General features: G+C 41.1%; 1 protein-coding gene across 2 annotated transcripts in view; it reads left to right on the top strand.

Moving 5' to 3' along the window:
* ARHGAP18 (Rho GTPase activating protein 18) overlaps positions 1-16,498 on the top strand; it is a 94,207-nt gene that overhangs the window by 14,978 nt on the left and 62,731 nt on the right. Inside the window, exon 1 of one of the 2 annotated variants that reach the window (XM_063151155.1) lies at positions 11,810-11,933. The exons of the other annotated variant lie outside the window; for it this stretch is intronic. Within the exon in view, the coding sequence (XP_063007225.1) occupies positions 11,854-11,933 (80 nt within the window). The 5' untranslated portion in view covers positions 11,810-11,853. Of the gene's footprint in view, positions 1-11,809; positions 11,934-16,498 lie in introns of those variants that run through there. 2 annotated transcript variants of the gene reach the window in all.

Raw genomic sequence — 16,498 nt, 5'->3', positions numbered from 1 at the left:
CTTCCATTCCAAAATTCTCCTAATTCCTTTGGGATGTGCACAAAACTTGGGTGCTGTTGACAAGTGCCCAGCCTGAACTGTAGATATGTTTCTGAACATGAAAGGGAGAGGGAGCTGACACCTGGTCATCCCATCATTTTGGTGGGAGCTGTGCAGGGAATGATTGTACACAAATTCTTGTGGAATTTCACACTGATGTTTCATTCTCCTGTCTGTTCTGGGATTTTTTACCTGAAAGAAAGAGTGCTCTAATTTTTTGCCATAGTGCTATTTCCTAAAAGACCTCTCTGGTACTAAGAATGATGTTGAAAAAAATCAGAAAGTGATCTAAGCAAAAAAATGCAAAAAGAAAGCAGAATGAGGGAATAGGAATAGGTTGTCCTATAATTATCCCCCAATGAAAAACAACCCCAACAAGCAAACAAACCACAAGCAAAAAGCAATTTAAATACTTAAAACTGAGAATGTTTTATGAATCCAAAACGCAGACAGCAAACAATTCACTCATGGATCTATTTATTTGTTCCTCAGAAGAGAATTTACAAGCCCCAAGCCAGGCTGGTGGATCATCCAGTTCAGGCAGCACTGGGCCAGGGGCCTGAAGGCTTGGTAGCAGCTACCCTGGTGCCCATCTCTCCTGCATCACCTCAGAGATGAGTGTAAAGGAGCCCAAGTGCTGCAGCAGGTGCTGAACTCACAGGACAGGAACTAGGGCTGAAATATTAGTCCAGGAAAATCAGAAGAGGCTTAGTCTCTGACTTTGGTGGGGTCATAATTTTGCTTCATGTGCTCTGGCAGCAGAAAAACTTCAGTATTCTACTGCCCTGTCATTTATAACCTCATTTCCCAAGTCTTTTTCAGGCTTTGATGAAGTAAGGCTACCTTCTTCACAAACACTGGTGATCTCAGCTATGGAATGATAAATTCTTGTTCTACAATGCAGGCATTTACCTTATAATTTATCCATTTGACTTTTGTCTATTGACATCAATCCTTATCATCCATTGCCTTAAGAAGATGGCACTCCTATTAGACAATTAGAAAATTTGGAGCACTGGTCATTATATATCTGCATATATGGGGAATGAAGGAGAAAAAACCATATTTGTATAATAGTTGAAGTTTTCTTGTTTGTGGCCTGTGTGTGGGTTTTGCCATGGTTCTGGTTTGTCCTTCACCTTGCAGCTTGTGAAAAGCAAAACACAAACAGGATTTTCATATGAGTACTACTTGATTGTTCCTAACCTGTTCCTGTTAGCTAAGCTAACAGAAATGTGATTTTATTATATTTATCAATAACACTTATAATTCTGAGAAAATTGTAGAGACTTCTGGAGTGGAGGTACTTATGTATAGCTGAAGCTTTTGTACATCAGCCAGCGGGTGATGAAAAATCCTACAGATTATTATCCCCTTGTACTTCTGTAAGATGTTCCAAAACATAGGTAAAATAATTAGGTTCTAAATCCCCTCAAGAACAGAAGAACTCATGGTATTAAACCTTATTTGTAATATTTTCCACCAAATTTTGTTGTTATTCATGCTTACATACAAGGTGAGTCCTCTTCTCAACGAAAATTTGTGAAATACTCAAATTACTCTAAGTGCTCACTTCCTGTATTTCAGTTTTAAAGATGGTAGAAAAGGTGCTTGGAAAAAGTGGTAAACCAGAAGTTTATGCAGCTGATTTATTATACTGGGAGTGTTAAACTGCATAATTTCTGATAAAGAGATGCTAGCCTGGCTGGAAATTATGTGGTCCTTTAAAAATGTTACTTTTCATTAACACAAAATGCAATCCTCATCTCTTTGCTTCTGCCTGTCTCTCATTCACAGTATATAAAGTAGCACAGCACTGTCTTTAATGGTCAGGAAAGAATAGAAAAGAGATGATGATGATTCTTAGATATTTTAAGTAATTTGTCCCATGATAAGAGATTGATGGGGTCATCTAAATTCTGAGATGGAAATATTACTGACCAGATTATGGTGCCTTCTGCCAATTTGTTTTTATATTTAGTAAAAAATACTCTGCTCAGAGGAGGTAGTTGTCCCGCTCTGCTCTGCACTGGTGAGGCCTCATCTTGAACACTGTGTATAGTTTTGGGCACCACAATATAAAAAAAGATCTTAAGCTATTAGAGAGCATCCAAAGGAGAGCCATGAGGACGGTGAGGGGAAGCTGTATGAGGAAGGCTGAGGTCACTTGGTCCATTCAGCCTGGAGAACAGGAGACTGAGGGAAGACCTCACTGTAGTCTGCAGCATCTTCATGAGGGGAAGAGGAGGGGCAGGCACTGTGGTGGTCAGTGACAGGACCTGAGAGAATGGCCTGAAGCTGAATCAGCAAAGGGTATGGTTAGGTATCAGGAAAGGTTTTTCACCCAGAGTGTGTTTGAGCACTAAACAGGCTCCCCAGGGAAAGGGGGAGATAGTGTATAAGGGACAGTGTGTTGCCTGATTCTGAGAACTGCTTTCTGTCCCTGAGAGAAATGCATTCTTCCACTGATGTAAGTAAGTAGCACTGCTCCCATTGATTTTTCAAGTGCCAAGATGAAATCAAGGGCAGCCAAGAGCTGCAGATGGTCTTTCTCATCAAAGACCCAACACCAATGCAGCTGTATGTTGTTAGTGCTCACTCTGACCCCAGTTCCCTATGGCAGCCATATGGCTTGGAAGCATTCCCTGCTACTCTTCCCTCTTGCAGGACACACGTGTGTATCCTGCTCTGCACACCAGCCCCACTTCCCGGGACAGTTTTGTCTCATCCACTACTGTTCTGATTTTGCTTGTGACTCTATTAATTTATCCCAGTGAATCTATAATTGTCTTTTTTAGATTAAAATTTCAGGAGACTTGGTCATAGATGTCTCCATAATATTTATGTTTACATATATGTAAATTTGCATTACTTTCCACATATGCATCCTCATTGAAAAGTTAATTCAGCTTCCCTCTTTTTTTTCCTATTTGGACATATGGTGAACAGTATTGTACATAGTGTGAGTTATTAAATAGTAAGATACTACAGTAAATCAAAGTAAATCTAACCACTATAACATAAATACAGTTTTTTGGGGGTGAATATCTTCCAAGTGAACTGCAAATGTTATGTTTTTCCTGCAGAAACTACACTGTAATATCTTGATGTAGGCAAATGTTCAAGTTTAGCCTTCTTGTAATTCCAGCAACTGCTTCCAAAATACACAGCAGTGGTAGAATATTCTTGCCTTTTAATTCTGCAGCTCTGTCTGAACCTTGCTCTAAAAACCTATCACAATTTCTTTGCAATCAAAGATGAGCAAATTAGTGCAAATATATTAAATCTAGTCACTTGTTTCTGTAACAACTGTACCCTTAGAGGACTGAAGCCCTGAAGGCTACAGATTTGACACTTTGTTTAAAATTATTTGTGACTTGCATGTGTGGCTATGCATCAGCCTAGAGATAATAATGAACTTTACAGTTATTGCTTGGTACATGGTTCTACAGGATAGCTGTAATAGTGCTGTGAGTTTTTATTGGTGTATGACTGGTATTTTTTTAGCTTTCTAACTGGCTTTCAGCCAAAAAGAAACAAAACCTCAAATATTAATTTATTGTACAAATTTTTGCACAGGTATTCATGCTAATTTTAATTTTAGTTGTTATTCATCAGAGTTACTTTTGAATACCTATGAAGAGTAAATAAAAAGCATCAGAAGGACTATCATAAAGAATGTTTTTTCTCGCAGCTTACATTTGTAAATTTTTTGGCTCAAAATTTGTCCAAACCTTGTTACAATAATGTTTCCAATCCCAAATATCATGTACTTACATTCATTTAAAAAAAAATTGCAAGTGCTAAATGTCATTGTCAGAGCTATTTGCATAAAACATGTCAAAAAAATTGTTTGTATGAAATGCATGAAACCTCATTAAATAGATAAGACAAGCAAGAATGTGAGAACTTCCATTCCTTCTTTCTGATTTGTCTATGATATTTGCAGACATGGTTTTAAAAGGTATTGTCTCATTAAGATGGTATATCTTGGACTGTAGTCGGGACCTGACATCTGGTTAAAGTATGGTGGCCTTCTTTTGGATTTAGTATTTCTGGTAAATGCTGTTCTGAGTTGATATGAACCATTTTTAAAATCCATATTGAAGTTAGAAGATTTTTTCCATTCAAAATAGCAAAAATAAGACTGACATTTTGAAATATTCTGTATTAAGAATGGCTGGATTTGATTGCAGTGTAAAATGTGAGAGAAAGAAATACTTTTCAAATATTTGTTTGGGATGAAAGAAGATGATGCAAAATGAATATTTTTGTCAGTAAGAAAGAACTAAGAATATTTTGCATTGTGTTAACTTTAAGTTTTACTGGGTATTCTTCAACCCTTAAAGACAAGTGGTTTTCTTTCTCAGAGCCCATGACTCATACAATTGTTCCTTTCTTTGTTCTGAAGCATTTTTCCTCAGTGCATAATGACATTTCTGGATAGCTCTGGCTTGCTCAGCTTAGGATTGTGTCACAATTTTCATGAGCTTTTCTGACTGACTAAACTCTCCTCCTTTGTGGCTGTTCTGTTTTATTTCACCAGATGTTTTTGTGCTACAACTTCAGCTGTGATCAAATCTGCAGGCAACAGCAAAATTAGAAGGGTGAGGGAGAGAAGAGCTCTCAGTCAATGTTCTGACTGACTTAGTTAACACGTGTGGGAGAGAGCATGGTTTCAACTTCCTAGCCAGATTCAGACTGAAGAAAACTATCCCAAACCCTACTGAAGCCTGGGCTAAGATGGGGGGTGGGGATGGTGGCACAGAACCTGAACCCAAGCCATGGACACAGCCTGTCTGGGAAGTAACAAATATGTTTATTTCCAAGTACGTTCTGTGCACTTGCTAGCACCCCTAATCTTGCTTGATGAAACTGTAGCTGATGAGTTCATCAGTTGTTACATCCCAAGTACTGGATAGAGGGGTCTATTTCCTGACCTAAAGAACAAAGGGGGGGGGAGAGTGTTAGCTACTGGAGTCTTCTTCGCTCCTGCCTCTTCAGAGGGTTTGGTGTTGGATGCAGTGTCCAAGAGAAGAGACAAACCCAGGATTTCTGGCCTTCATGAGAGCAGCCTCTCAACAAGAGAGTAAATGCCCCCTTCCATTCAGAAGCACAGCACATTTCCCTGAGGAGACCTTTCAGAAGGAGCTTCCTCTGTGTGCTTGGATGTGCAAGCCAGTCAGCAGGTCTACTCCAAGTGTATCAGACAGTGCATGATGTTCAGATCAGTCTCACCAGTGTCAGAAGCAGCCATGTGAAAAGTTGATGCTTTCCACAATACTGTGCCTGTGATACAGTCACAGAAAGTATCTGTGATGTACAAAGTCCCAGTTGCTCTACAGAGTTCAGGGTGCTTCATGCTCAAGAAAGATCAGTTCAAATTGAAACAGATGCAGAGTCAACAAGGAGTCAGGAGGATGGAAGATCTCCCTCTGAAAGAAAACCAAAAGTGTGTTTAACCAAGACAAAAATCTTTTTTAAGGGTTATACAGCTGTCTTGTATAAATGTCAAACATGATTGAACAGAAAAATGAGATACCAGTCTCAAAACTTTTTTTTTAACCCATCTTTATTTCAATTTCATATGCTAGTAGAGTGTATCTACTGCAGTGAATCCATTCAAGTGTGCACCACATTTAGGTAGTACTTTGGGAGGGGCAAGGTGATTATATTTGGGAAACACAACCACCATTTCATAATTAGTGATGTAGGTGAAGTCATTATTTATAAAATCAAAGTTGTGTTAGAAGTAGTTAAAGAAAAAGGGGTCATTCAGAGTTACCAATGAAAATCTTAGTCTCCAACACTCATGCTGACTTCCCCTTTCCCAAAGTGGCATGAAACATCAGTTATGGCACTTAGTTTTCTCCAAAAGTCCTACACCTCATGTGGAGATTCTATAAAGTGCACTAGATTTATCATCTGTTTTCTATGCCTATGGATGCAAAAATCCATGCCATTTTATCCCTATTAAATCATGCACCAAATGAAAGTAAATCTAGTGATGTAACGGGAAATAATTTTCTGCATTTTTTGGTACCTTTCAATGTAATTGAACATATGGTCAATGCTCCTCATAAATAGCTAGATATTATTAGCCCTCTTATATGGATTCCCTGTTACAGGGAAAGGGAAGCAAGAATTGATATGAGGGCTTGTGCAAGGTCACACTACAAATAGATGTGGATAAATTACTTCTACAGAAACAGATATACCTCTGTGGGTAAAATTCAGCAGCTGTCTGACCATGAGTAAAAACATAAGGCAGATGAGAAGCTCAGCCGCTCAATCCCTGCGCTGTGATTTACATAAGGTAAGCAGATGGGCAGCAACGGGCAAGATCTAAATTTCTCCAGAGAAAGCATTCAAGAAAAACCAAACAGGATAAAATAGAATAAATGCACGTGCTCATTAGTCTTCATATGGATAATCTCAAAAGCAGCACTGGTAGTTACTGTTTCACCTTTTGCAAAGTCATGGAATTAAAAATTACCGAGGCAGCCACCAGAGTGCACCAGATACATTTTAGAGCAACTCACAAGAAAAGTGAACAACCTAAGAACTGTTACTCCCTTTTCTTGCAGTCTTCTTTTTTTTGTTGTTGTTGTGTGAAACGAATCATCAGCTCTTTAAATATGCATGCAGAGGGCAGTGAGGAAGAAGGTGAAGACTCAGAAAGTCAGGAAAGCATCACTGCTTTCTGAGTACACGTGTGACTTCATCCCCACCTTTGCCATTTGGGGATGTGTAAGATGATCTGAAACACCTCCTACAATCAGTACTGTACATTTTGAACTACTGACTGCTCCACGCTGTGTATGCCATATGGTGCACGTTGTAACTGAACATTGCTTCTTCCATATATTGAAGCGCAACATAAAAGCATTAAAGGTGAAGTTTACCAGACAGTTGTGCACATCTGCATGTGACCTACTCATGTAGTCAGTCTTTCTAGTCAGTGGAAATAAATGGACAATTTTGGCTCAGGATTTGTCTTTATGTGCTAAGGTGGAGGTCTAACATAGGACAGAGCATTTTACCCTCTAAAAGATAATTTCTTTCACGGACTTCTAATGGAATGTAAAATCAGTTATATAGCTCTAGGCATCAAGAGTTAAGTACCTGTAATCTACATTTTGTATTATTCCTAGCATTGATTATTAACAGCTGCAGAACACTCTTCACACATGTTGTTCTTTAGGTAGTGGAGCGCAGTAATACATGAAATGTGAAACGCAGTAAGGGTTAGATTTCATCTTACAGTACACAAACAATGTTCCATTTAATGTATTTTCTGGCTTCTGGCTGGAACCCTGGAAATATGATTTGGATAATGGAAGTGCTGCCATTTTATTTCAATGTGAATTAGGTGAGTGAGCTGGTGAGACATTTTCTGCTCAGTTTAAAACCCATCTGAGCAAATGCTGGAATAGATAATAGAAGGGAAAGGTTGAAACTCCCCTGCATTAAAAATATGCTTTAAAATCCAATTGTACTTCTACTTTAGCACTACAGTAGTTGTCAAAATGCTCTTGGACATGGGGATTTCTAGATCTCAGCAGGAACAAATCCATCTACTGCCAAGTCAGCCTGTGAATTTAAATTTGTCAGCTGACCTGTTACTATTTCCTCTAGCCAATTCTTCTCAGTGGGTTGCATTTTTATCTGCTGATAATTAACATATCATTAGGAACTGGAATGTGAAAAATCACTTAGCACATTTTTAAAAAGAATAATCATATATTTATACAAAATATGAAAAACAGTGTGATTTATTTTTTATTTGGGAAAATTTTAAAAATGAAAATAAATAGCTTTGCAGTGAAGCATCAAAAGCACATGTTGAACACATGCCTATTCAAACCCTGTAAAGCAGTGATGAAGAATGGCAGTGCTGAGAACTTCTCCTTTTAGCAGTTGTTTTGCAAAGAGAGCACTAAGCATGAGAACCCTGCATGGTCTGCTTGGCTTTGGTGAGTGAGTATGTTGAGTATAAAGGCAGTGCATGACGTCTTAATCTAAATATTTAAACTCCTTCAAAGAGTCTTGGATTCTGTAGCAAGATAGACTGTTTTGTAATGTCCTTTCTCAATGATATCCTCCTTTTAGCACATAAACCTGTAAGCCTCAAATGGTGCATTCTTACCTAGTTGATTATAGGGCTGTAGAACAGTTTGAGTTGGAAGTGACCTTAAAGATGATGTAATTCCAAACCTCCTGCCACCAACAGGGATGCCACTCACTAGATCAAGTCCCTCAGGGCCCCATCCAATCTGACCTTGAACAATTCCAGAGATGGGGCATCTACAAACTCTCTGGGCAACCTATTCACCACTCTCTGAGTAATGATTTTCTTCTTAACATCTAATCTAAACCTGCCTGCTGTCTCTCATTGTCCTTTGTCCTGTCTCTATCTGCCTATATAAAAAGTCCCTCTCCCTGTTTTTAAAAAGCTTCTTTAAGGTACTGAAAGGCCTCAATGAGGTCTCCCCAAAGCTTTCTCTTCTCAATGAACAACCTTACTTTCCAAATAAGTATGCCTGGACCTTATTAAGAACAAAAATATTAATGACCATTAATATATTCAAGAAATAATATTAAAGAAGTTAATGATTATTTAGTCAGAGTTAGGCAGAAGATATACCAGTGAGAGAGAGTAATGATATTTCTGTCAATTTACAACAATGATACATCTGTAGGTCAAAATTATCTGTCTGTGTCTAGTGTAACCTAGGAATCATTTAATCAAAGAAAACCTTGCTGGTGGGTTTGATCCTATCAAGTAGAGAAAAAAATGTGTCTAGAGTTAGCTCCTAAATTCACTTCTATGTTTGAAGTGCATCATAATAAAGACAGATGTCAGAAGGGAATCAGTATCTCTTGGTGATATTAATCCCCAGTCTCATTTTTTAATAGGACTTTTTTTCTTTCTAACTCCTTTTCTCATTTTCCTTGTTACATGCTTATAAAAGCCTTTTTAAGCTTTCTTACTTCTTGCTGTCCAGTTGACTGGTACAAACTCATTCTGGGTTTTGCCTCTCTTAAACTCACCCCACCCCAAACAAGGTAGGTTCTTTCCCTTCTCCATTTGCAGCAAGATTGTCTCTTGAGCAGCCCCTGGTGATGCCACATTGACTACATCTTGTTTCTGCGCTCTTCTTTTTCACATCGAGGCTGCAGCTTTGTTGTGATGTGCTTTAATGATGATGTGTTTTAAGATGCTTATCAAAGAAAAAGCAGTTTACATTTTTGTTCTTATAGCACATAATATATATAGTTTGGGCAAAGGGCTTTGGAAAGCACTCATTAGACATGGAATTCTCTAAATATTTTACTTTTATTTCTATTTTATTTTAGTTATATTTTAAAGGAAGTTTTATAGCTAACTGTTTGGCATGCAACCAGTTAGCTGAAGCTTTAGACAAGGCCAGGACCTAAGGACCCTGTTATTTATGTTTGGTTTTTCTGGTTTAGTTTAAAAGAAAAGAAACGGGTCCTTCTGAAAGTAATTTTGCATTCTGCCTATGCTGTTTAACAATTGACCACATGTGCATTTAAAGAAAGAGACAAATGCACCAGCAGATAGGAGTGCTAACATACGTTAATAGGATGTTTTCTCACCTCATACTGATGTATTTCTAACTTGAGCTGTGAAAACAGAAGTCTTGTTTGCATGCTTGTGTGAGAAGTTAGGCTAATTTTTGCCTTTGGGACACAGCATGAGATGCAGAGAGAGTGCAATACCTTTGCAGTGGGAGTACAGCAAAATCTTTTCACAGTCCTAAGTTTTGCAGTGGTTTCATGTCCTTGTTTCTGTGTGTAGGTACATGCAGACAATTTGTCTCGGTGCTTTTGGTGCATGCTGCTAGTTAAACTGTTGTAACCATGGTACTAAGCTATTGCTGAAGCTGCACTGAAGCTGTGCCTTCTCTTTTACCCATTCCGTTTGCAGAAGGAGAACATCTGTGGAGGTGAGGCAGCCTCTTTCCTATGCATTGTAAATATTAAAAAATTAAGGAATCACATACTTAAAAATTGACCTATTCCTTTTTCTAATTTATATGCAAGTTTATTTGTTGGTACTAATGTCATTGCAATAAATTGGGTTTTTTAGATTACATGTGAAAATTTTGATTAAAAAATAACAATACAAAAGATATTTTAACCAAAACATTTTGGCTAGCTGCCTACAGATAAAGCATCCAAGAAACCACAGAAGATGCAGGCTTTATCAAAACCCACCCCCTTTCAATAGTTCATATGGTTTTAAAACTAAGGCAGCACGTGACCCTCAGGTGTGTGAGAAATGAAAAGGGAACTCTGTAATGGTTGGCCTATTTAATGACATCCAAGTTTTCCTGTGCTTGTAATGTTGGGACTCTTCTCAAAATTTAATGGTGACTTTCCCTTTTTAAAGGAATCGGGACTTCCTGTTTGGCACTCTGTAGAAGTCCATCATCAATGGCAAAATTCTGTTTCTCTGACTATCGTCTCTCCAAAGTCACCAGCTGTAAATATCAAGGACTCAAGAGGACAAACTGATCTTGCTCAAACATGACCACTGTTTGCTTCTCTGCTGGCACCAACTTCACAGTGGCCGTAGGACACTTTGTGACACTTTAGGATTTCTGTGCTGCTCCTGCATGGCAGCTCTGCACTGCGGAACAGCTGCACAGAAAACTGTGTGGTCCATCCACAACCCTGCATGCGGCGTTCCAATTTAGGTACAAGGTTAAAAGAGCGAAGGTTCAGAACTTGATGCCCACGCACTTCAGAATACCTCACAGAGCTCAGCACCAAGCTTGGCAGATTTTAACTGCAAGCAAAGCAGTTGCATGATTTGTTTGTTTTGAAAGGAAAAAAAGTAAACACAATGCAAATTACACTCATCTCAAGTGAAGCTGACCCATTCACTTGTAGAACAAACTGATAATAATTCAGACAAATCATATGCATATGTGAACGAGGGCACAAATTACAAACATAAATAGCGTATGTGCATTTACATGTTGCCATGGAAAAAACCAAAGAGGTTTTGGGTGTTGCGTTAGAGGTCTTGCCTACCAATTCAAAACTAATACCAAGGCAGTGAGTCCCATCTCATCAGAGCCTGTGCCGAGGCACAGAAAAGAATTTGCCCACCAAAAAGGCCGACTCAATGCAATTGCGGAGCTAACGTTGTCTTATTTAAGGCCCAGAAGGTCTGAGGCAACTCAGTCAGCAGTGTCCTTGCTTGACATTATCCCTTGTTGTGATTTTTATTATGAGAACCTGTTATTTAAAAAAAAAACAAACACTTTTCTTTTTAATATGTGTATGAAAAGTTAAAGCAATCACCAGATACTCTTGCGATTCAGTAAAATAGATCATGCACAAAGCAAACGCTGAACACATTCTTTTATTTTTCTTATTGCCGCACACGGCAGCCTCGGGGCGCGGCAGTTCTCCCGTGGCAGCTGACCCGGGCCGAAAGGGCAGCGACTCTTCTTTAATTGACGGATGTCTGAGCGACACCTTCACACCAACCCCAGCCTGCCCGGAGCACGCTGGTTCCCCACAGCCCGCGGCGTGAGGGAGCGCACAGAGCCGTGAGGCGGGCCCGGCTCCCGGCGGCCGCTCGCTCCCGCCGCCCTCTCCCGCGGGGTTCCCGGGCCGGGAGGAGGCGCACGGCCCCGCCGGGCCGCAGGAAGCGCTGCCGTCACCCGGCCCTGCCCCGCCGCGCTGCCGGCTGGAGGCTGGGCCGCGCCGGGCCGCAGCCGAGCCGCCCCGCTCCGCCTCGGTGTCTACAGAAGGGATGCGGCGGCGAGCGCCATGAGCTGGCGGTCCGGCTCCCGCGCCGTGGTCCTCACCGCCTACCACCCCAGCAGCGGGGCCGGCGACGCCCCCGGCGGGTGAGTGGAGGCTCGGGGAGGGCAGGAGGGCGCTGCCCGCGGCAGGTGCGCTCGGCGGAGGCGGCTCCGGCTGCCGCGCCGCGGAGGAGGAGCGCGGCCGGCTCAGCGCGAACCTGTTGCGCGGGAGAAGGTGCTTTCTCCGGCCCCGGGGATAAAGGGTTTCCCCGGGTTTGCGCTGTCCCGCAGCTCCCAAAGGGTTTTTCCTTTGTTGGTTAGTTGGTTTGGGTTTTTTGTCACCCGTTTCTGTAATAAGCTCCGCGCGTCGAGGAAACCCCAGGAGTTCTGCTGGTCTGCCGAGAGCCGAGTGCAAGCAGCGGCCGCCGGCTGTTGTTAAGGCGTTTGTGTCCGAGAAAATCCCGTGGCCGCCCGGCTGCGTGGTCGGTGTTAAACCCGAGCTGTTCTGGCCGGAGCGGTTTAAGGCTCGGAGCGGGGAGGGTTTGGGGCTGTCCCGTGGCCTCGTCAGTGGTTTTGGGATCTGGGTGTCCGTGGGACGCTGTGCGTAGATTTTCCTATCATCTACTTGTGGTTTACTTTGTGTCTTTGTAACTTGCCTTTTTTTTTTTTTATTAAAAAAAAATTAATGTGATAAACGGGACGAAGGTGTAGGTAATAGCATTTATCATTGAAACTGATAACGGGCAAGAAGCCGGTTTCACATACACGAGGGCTGAGGACCTACTAGGAGGTGACTCACAGCACGTTTGATTAGGCAGAAGTCACTGCTGGCTTTTCCATAGCAATGACCAGAGGGACTTCTGTGTAAAGGACTGACTTTTGTCCTTATGGCCCATTCAGTCTTGCCTCTTCTTTGCTGAAATTGTCAACAAAGGTCCCATTGATAAAGATGGGACTTTTAATAATGCTGAGAAGCCAGCTGAAACTGGGAAGGTGCTGAAACTGGCATACTGTTTCCATGTGTGCATAGGAAGAGCATGTGTCATCAAAGAGATTCTAGTCTGATTAAAAGAAGGTAGCAGGCAGTACAGTTGGTCACCCTGGAGAAAAGATAAAATGCATTGTGACCTGTCACACCAAGAGTCCACAACAGGAGCAAGGAGTGAACTGAAAAATACCTCCTACCCATTGTTAGAACCACAAAGTTCTCTTTTGGTTGAGGTACTTCCTTCTCCATGACTAATGTTATTTATCAGCCTCACTTGAAGTCCTGATGTCATCTTAGCTACACCTGTAGGGCGCTGCAGACCTGGCCATTTTCAATGGAATACAAAATAATGAATATTTTTTCAAGAAGTCACAGAATCCAAAAATTTCTCTGTTATTGTTTGTGGGGTTTCTTTGCTTCAGATAACTCCCATCAAACTCCCCATGGACATGGAGAGATAAGTTAAAAAAATGCTTTCCCTGCTCCTTGGGATAACTTTTGAGTAAAGATCTGTGTATCTGTTAGAATTGGTTCCCCTTTTTTTACATGTAGCTGTCTGGACACATGGCTCTAAGCAGCAGACTCTTGTCCCTAGAGGCCTGAGATACATGAGCACAGTCCCTCTCTGTGTGTTAGGAAACCTGTCTCCTGTGCTAATGCCACACCATTAGGAGCAGCAGTCTCGTGAGATTCCAGCTCCTCTGCAGCTGCTTCTGCTGATGGCCTCCTGGGTAAGCTGGGACATTGCCAAGCACGTATAGCAATCCTTCAAAAATTCTTCTGGTTTGGGATTAAGAGAAGGGGAAATAAATGGGAAAAGTGGTCTCATTTCTGTAATTATAGCAAACAAATGGGCATGTTTCAGCTGTGCAGAGCAGAGGATTCCCACAGTTAGTTTGCCCATGTTCCACCACAGCAGTAGTACAGCTTTCCAGCCCATGTGCATTTGCCACTTAGCTCATTAAACTAAAATCCTGGAATACCTCACTGCCTTTCTGCTGTGCCACTCTAAATTTGAACCTTAGGTCTGTTTCTCCTGTTTTTATTAACCAGGATCTCAACTCCATGCTCCTGGTTGACCCACTCCCTCCTACTGTGCATCCCCAGTGTCTTCCCACTTCTGAAGTGAGGAAGATTGGGAGTATTTTCATGGGAACAGAGAAGGAGGGGCGTGGCCACTTCTGGTTCTCTTTTGGTCTTTTTAGAAACAAACAAACAAAACTTTCCTGAAATGTTGTAAGGTTTCTGTGGGATTTCTCTCCCATCCACTCCCTCCAGTTATTCTAACTACATTCCTTCTTTGTCAACATTCCCAAGATTTGCAGAGTTGCATGATACTAATAATGCCCAAACCCATATAATTCTGAAATATTTAATGGACATAAGTTCTTCCATTAGGCTTTTTATAGTGTGCAAGTGGATCAGTTCTGCAGTCCAGATTTTGTATTTTGCTGTTGATGTGAAATTTAGCTTATTTTGCCTTTAAAAAAAAATAACAAAATTAGTACAACTTCAATATCTAGGTTAGCATCTTGCTACTAATTTGAAAATTCTATAAATTTTACCAGGGATCAGAATATTAGGAAGCCAATGTAATACGGTCCCAGCTGAAATGAAGCAGCCCTTTTGGAAAGAATAATAGAGAAACTATGCTGAATTATTTTTTTCATAGGCATTTAAGACAGTGTGTGTTAGAAATTGCTTTATCTTTGTAGGGAAGCATGACACTGGTTCCTCCTGGAAAAAGCAGTATGTTGGCTGTGCTCCAGACAAAGTGACATCGTAGGAAAGAAAGAGCTATTCTTCCTACCCGTTTTTTTTTCCTTTGGGCATATGAGAACTCTTGCTTCATAAGACTTAAAATTTTACTGATTTAATAGATTGTTGAGCTACTTGTCTATTCTGGGTTTTTTTTTGGCCCTTTAAAAGCACAATAAGTCTATGAAATACTTTTTTGTAAAGGCTTACCTTACCATAGGTTCAGTAGGCTAAAATCTACAACAGCCTCAGTGTGATTACTTCCACGTTTGTCAGTTTAGGAATATTGTCTTAACAGTAATGATGCATAAAATAGGATCAGAAGTGCTGTCTTTGCCATAGAGAAGTTTATTTTGCTGTAACATAGCAGTTAAAGGATTATCTTTATATGGTGTAGATATTGGTTGTGTGTGATTTCTGTGGTCTACCTAAATATTTATTAATATTTATTAAGTTTAAAAACTTTCTTGGAAAAATCAAAAGGCACGATACACAGTATCAAATTCAAGTTTAATAACAGCTCTCTTTTCCGTATTTCCTTAATTCACTTACTTTCAAGTTTTAACCTGTTAGATTCAGCAATGCCCTATCGGCTGTCATGCTACTTGCATTTTGGTTACATCTCCTTTTCTTCATGGTGTCCATGCACAAAGTTTTAAATAATTTCTGTCTTTTTATGGGTTTCTATTACATGGGCTGGGGAAACCAAGAGTGAATCAGACAGGTTTCAGTCCAAAACCGTTTCAGTGACTGAGTGTAAGCGTGTCACCCTTGTACATGAAACATGCAAACCTGTAAGCATAGGTTTGCAGTGCCATTTAGGTTCCTCTGGCATTTTACCCCGTCTGCTATGGCCGAAGGCACCACAGGTCCTGTGTCATATTTGCCAGCCACATGTAGGTGTTTTAGATAACATTCTCTTCATATGGCTGCGTGGTCTTATCCTCAGGAATCAAATGCCATCCAGAGAGTCTTCTACAGGACTGTTTCTGTCCTGAGGAGTGAGTGGATATGTGTGTGTGTGTTTAAACATATCTATGTCAAAATGTTTTTTGAATGTGATTGTAAGGCTGAGACCAAGCCTGGAGTATTCAGTGCATGAGGAGTAGATTTATAAAATCTACTTCTGCAGTGTGCATGCAGAAGTAACTGAGCTGCACCAACACACCAGTGCATGAGGCAAATAAACTTCTGCTGCGTGGCATTTTCAAGAGCAAGCCTCAATTGCAAAGCGAGTAATAGATAAAGGATTCTGAAGGTGTTGGCCACTGAAGGCAGAGTTGCTTTCTCTCCATGCCTCTCTCCTGTTTGGGATGCTGCTGTTCCGTGATGTCTCCTGTGCTGCACCAGCCTGTCATGTGAGAGCCTCCCTGTATCTGTTTCCAGTGAGTCACCCTGCTTGCTCACCAGCGTGAGCGCTTCTGCTGCCGCTTCAGTGCACTGCATTAACTTTCACTGGAGGACCCGTTTCAGTTTTGCAAGCCAGTGCCTGTTTGACTTCCTATGTTTCCAAAGAGCTTGAAAATCTTCATATTGCTGATAATTTAAGAAAAAGTCCAATGTTTCACAGATCCTAGGACATGGCTGCTCCTCCTCAGAGGCTCTGCAGTTGTGTGCCCTCTCCCTTCTTTGCCTTTTTTAAATCTTGCCTTTGGTTTGCTGGTACTCACTTGGAAAATGAGAACAAGTTGAGTTTCCCTGAGATGGAACTAAACTCTGGGCCAGTTCTGGAAAAGAGTGTTGTAAGAGAGGAGATTGCTGCCGCCTCAGGTCTCTCTTGAGTGGCGCCTGCTATTCAGGGCCTGCAGCCCTTGAATTTCACTATCCTGCTTTTGTTTCTGAATCCACCTGATTCTGGGAGACACCAGCTGAAGCTTGGGTCTGTATAGCAGTGAAACCAGGCAGGCTCAGTTGGGTTTTGTTG

Source organism: Melospiza melodia, chromosome 3 (assembly GCF_035770615.1).
Source record: "Melospiza melodia melodia isolate bMelMel2 chromosome 3, bMelMel2.pri, whole genome shotgun sequence".
NCBI lineage: Eukaryota > Metazoa > Chordata > Aves > Passeriformes > Passerellidae > Melospiza > Melospiza melodia.
Note: the sequence above shows the minus strand (reverse complement) of the source record. Positions and strands in the feature narration are given on the sequence as shown.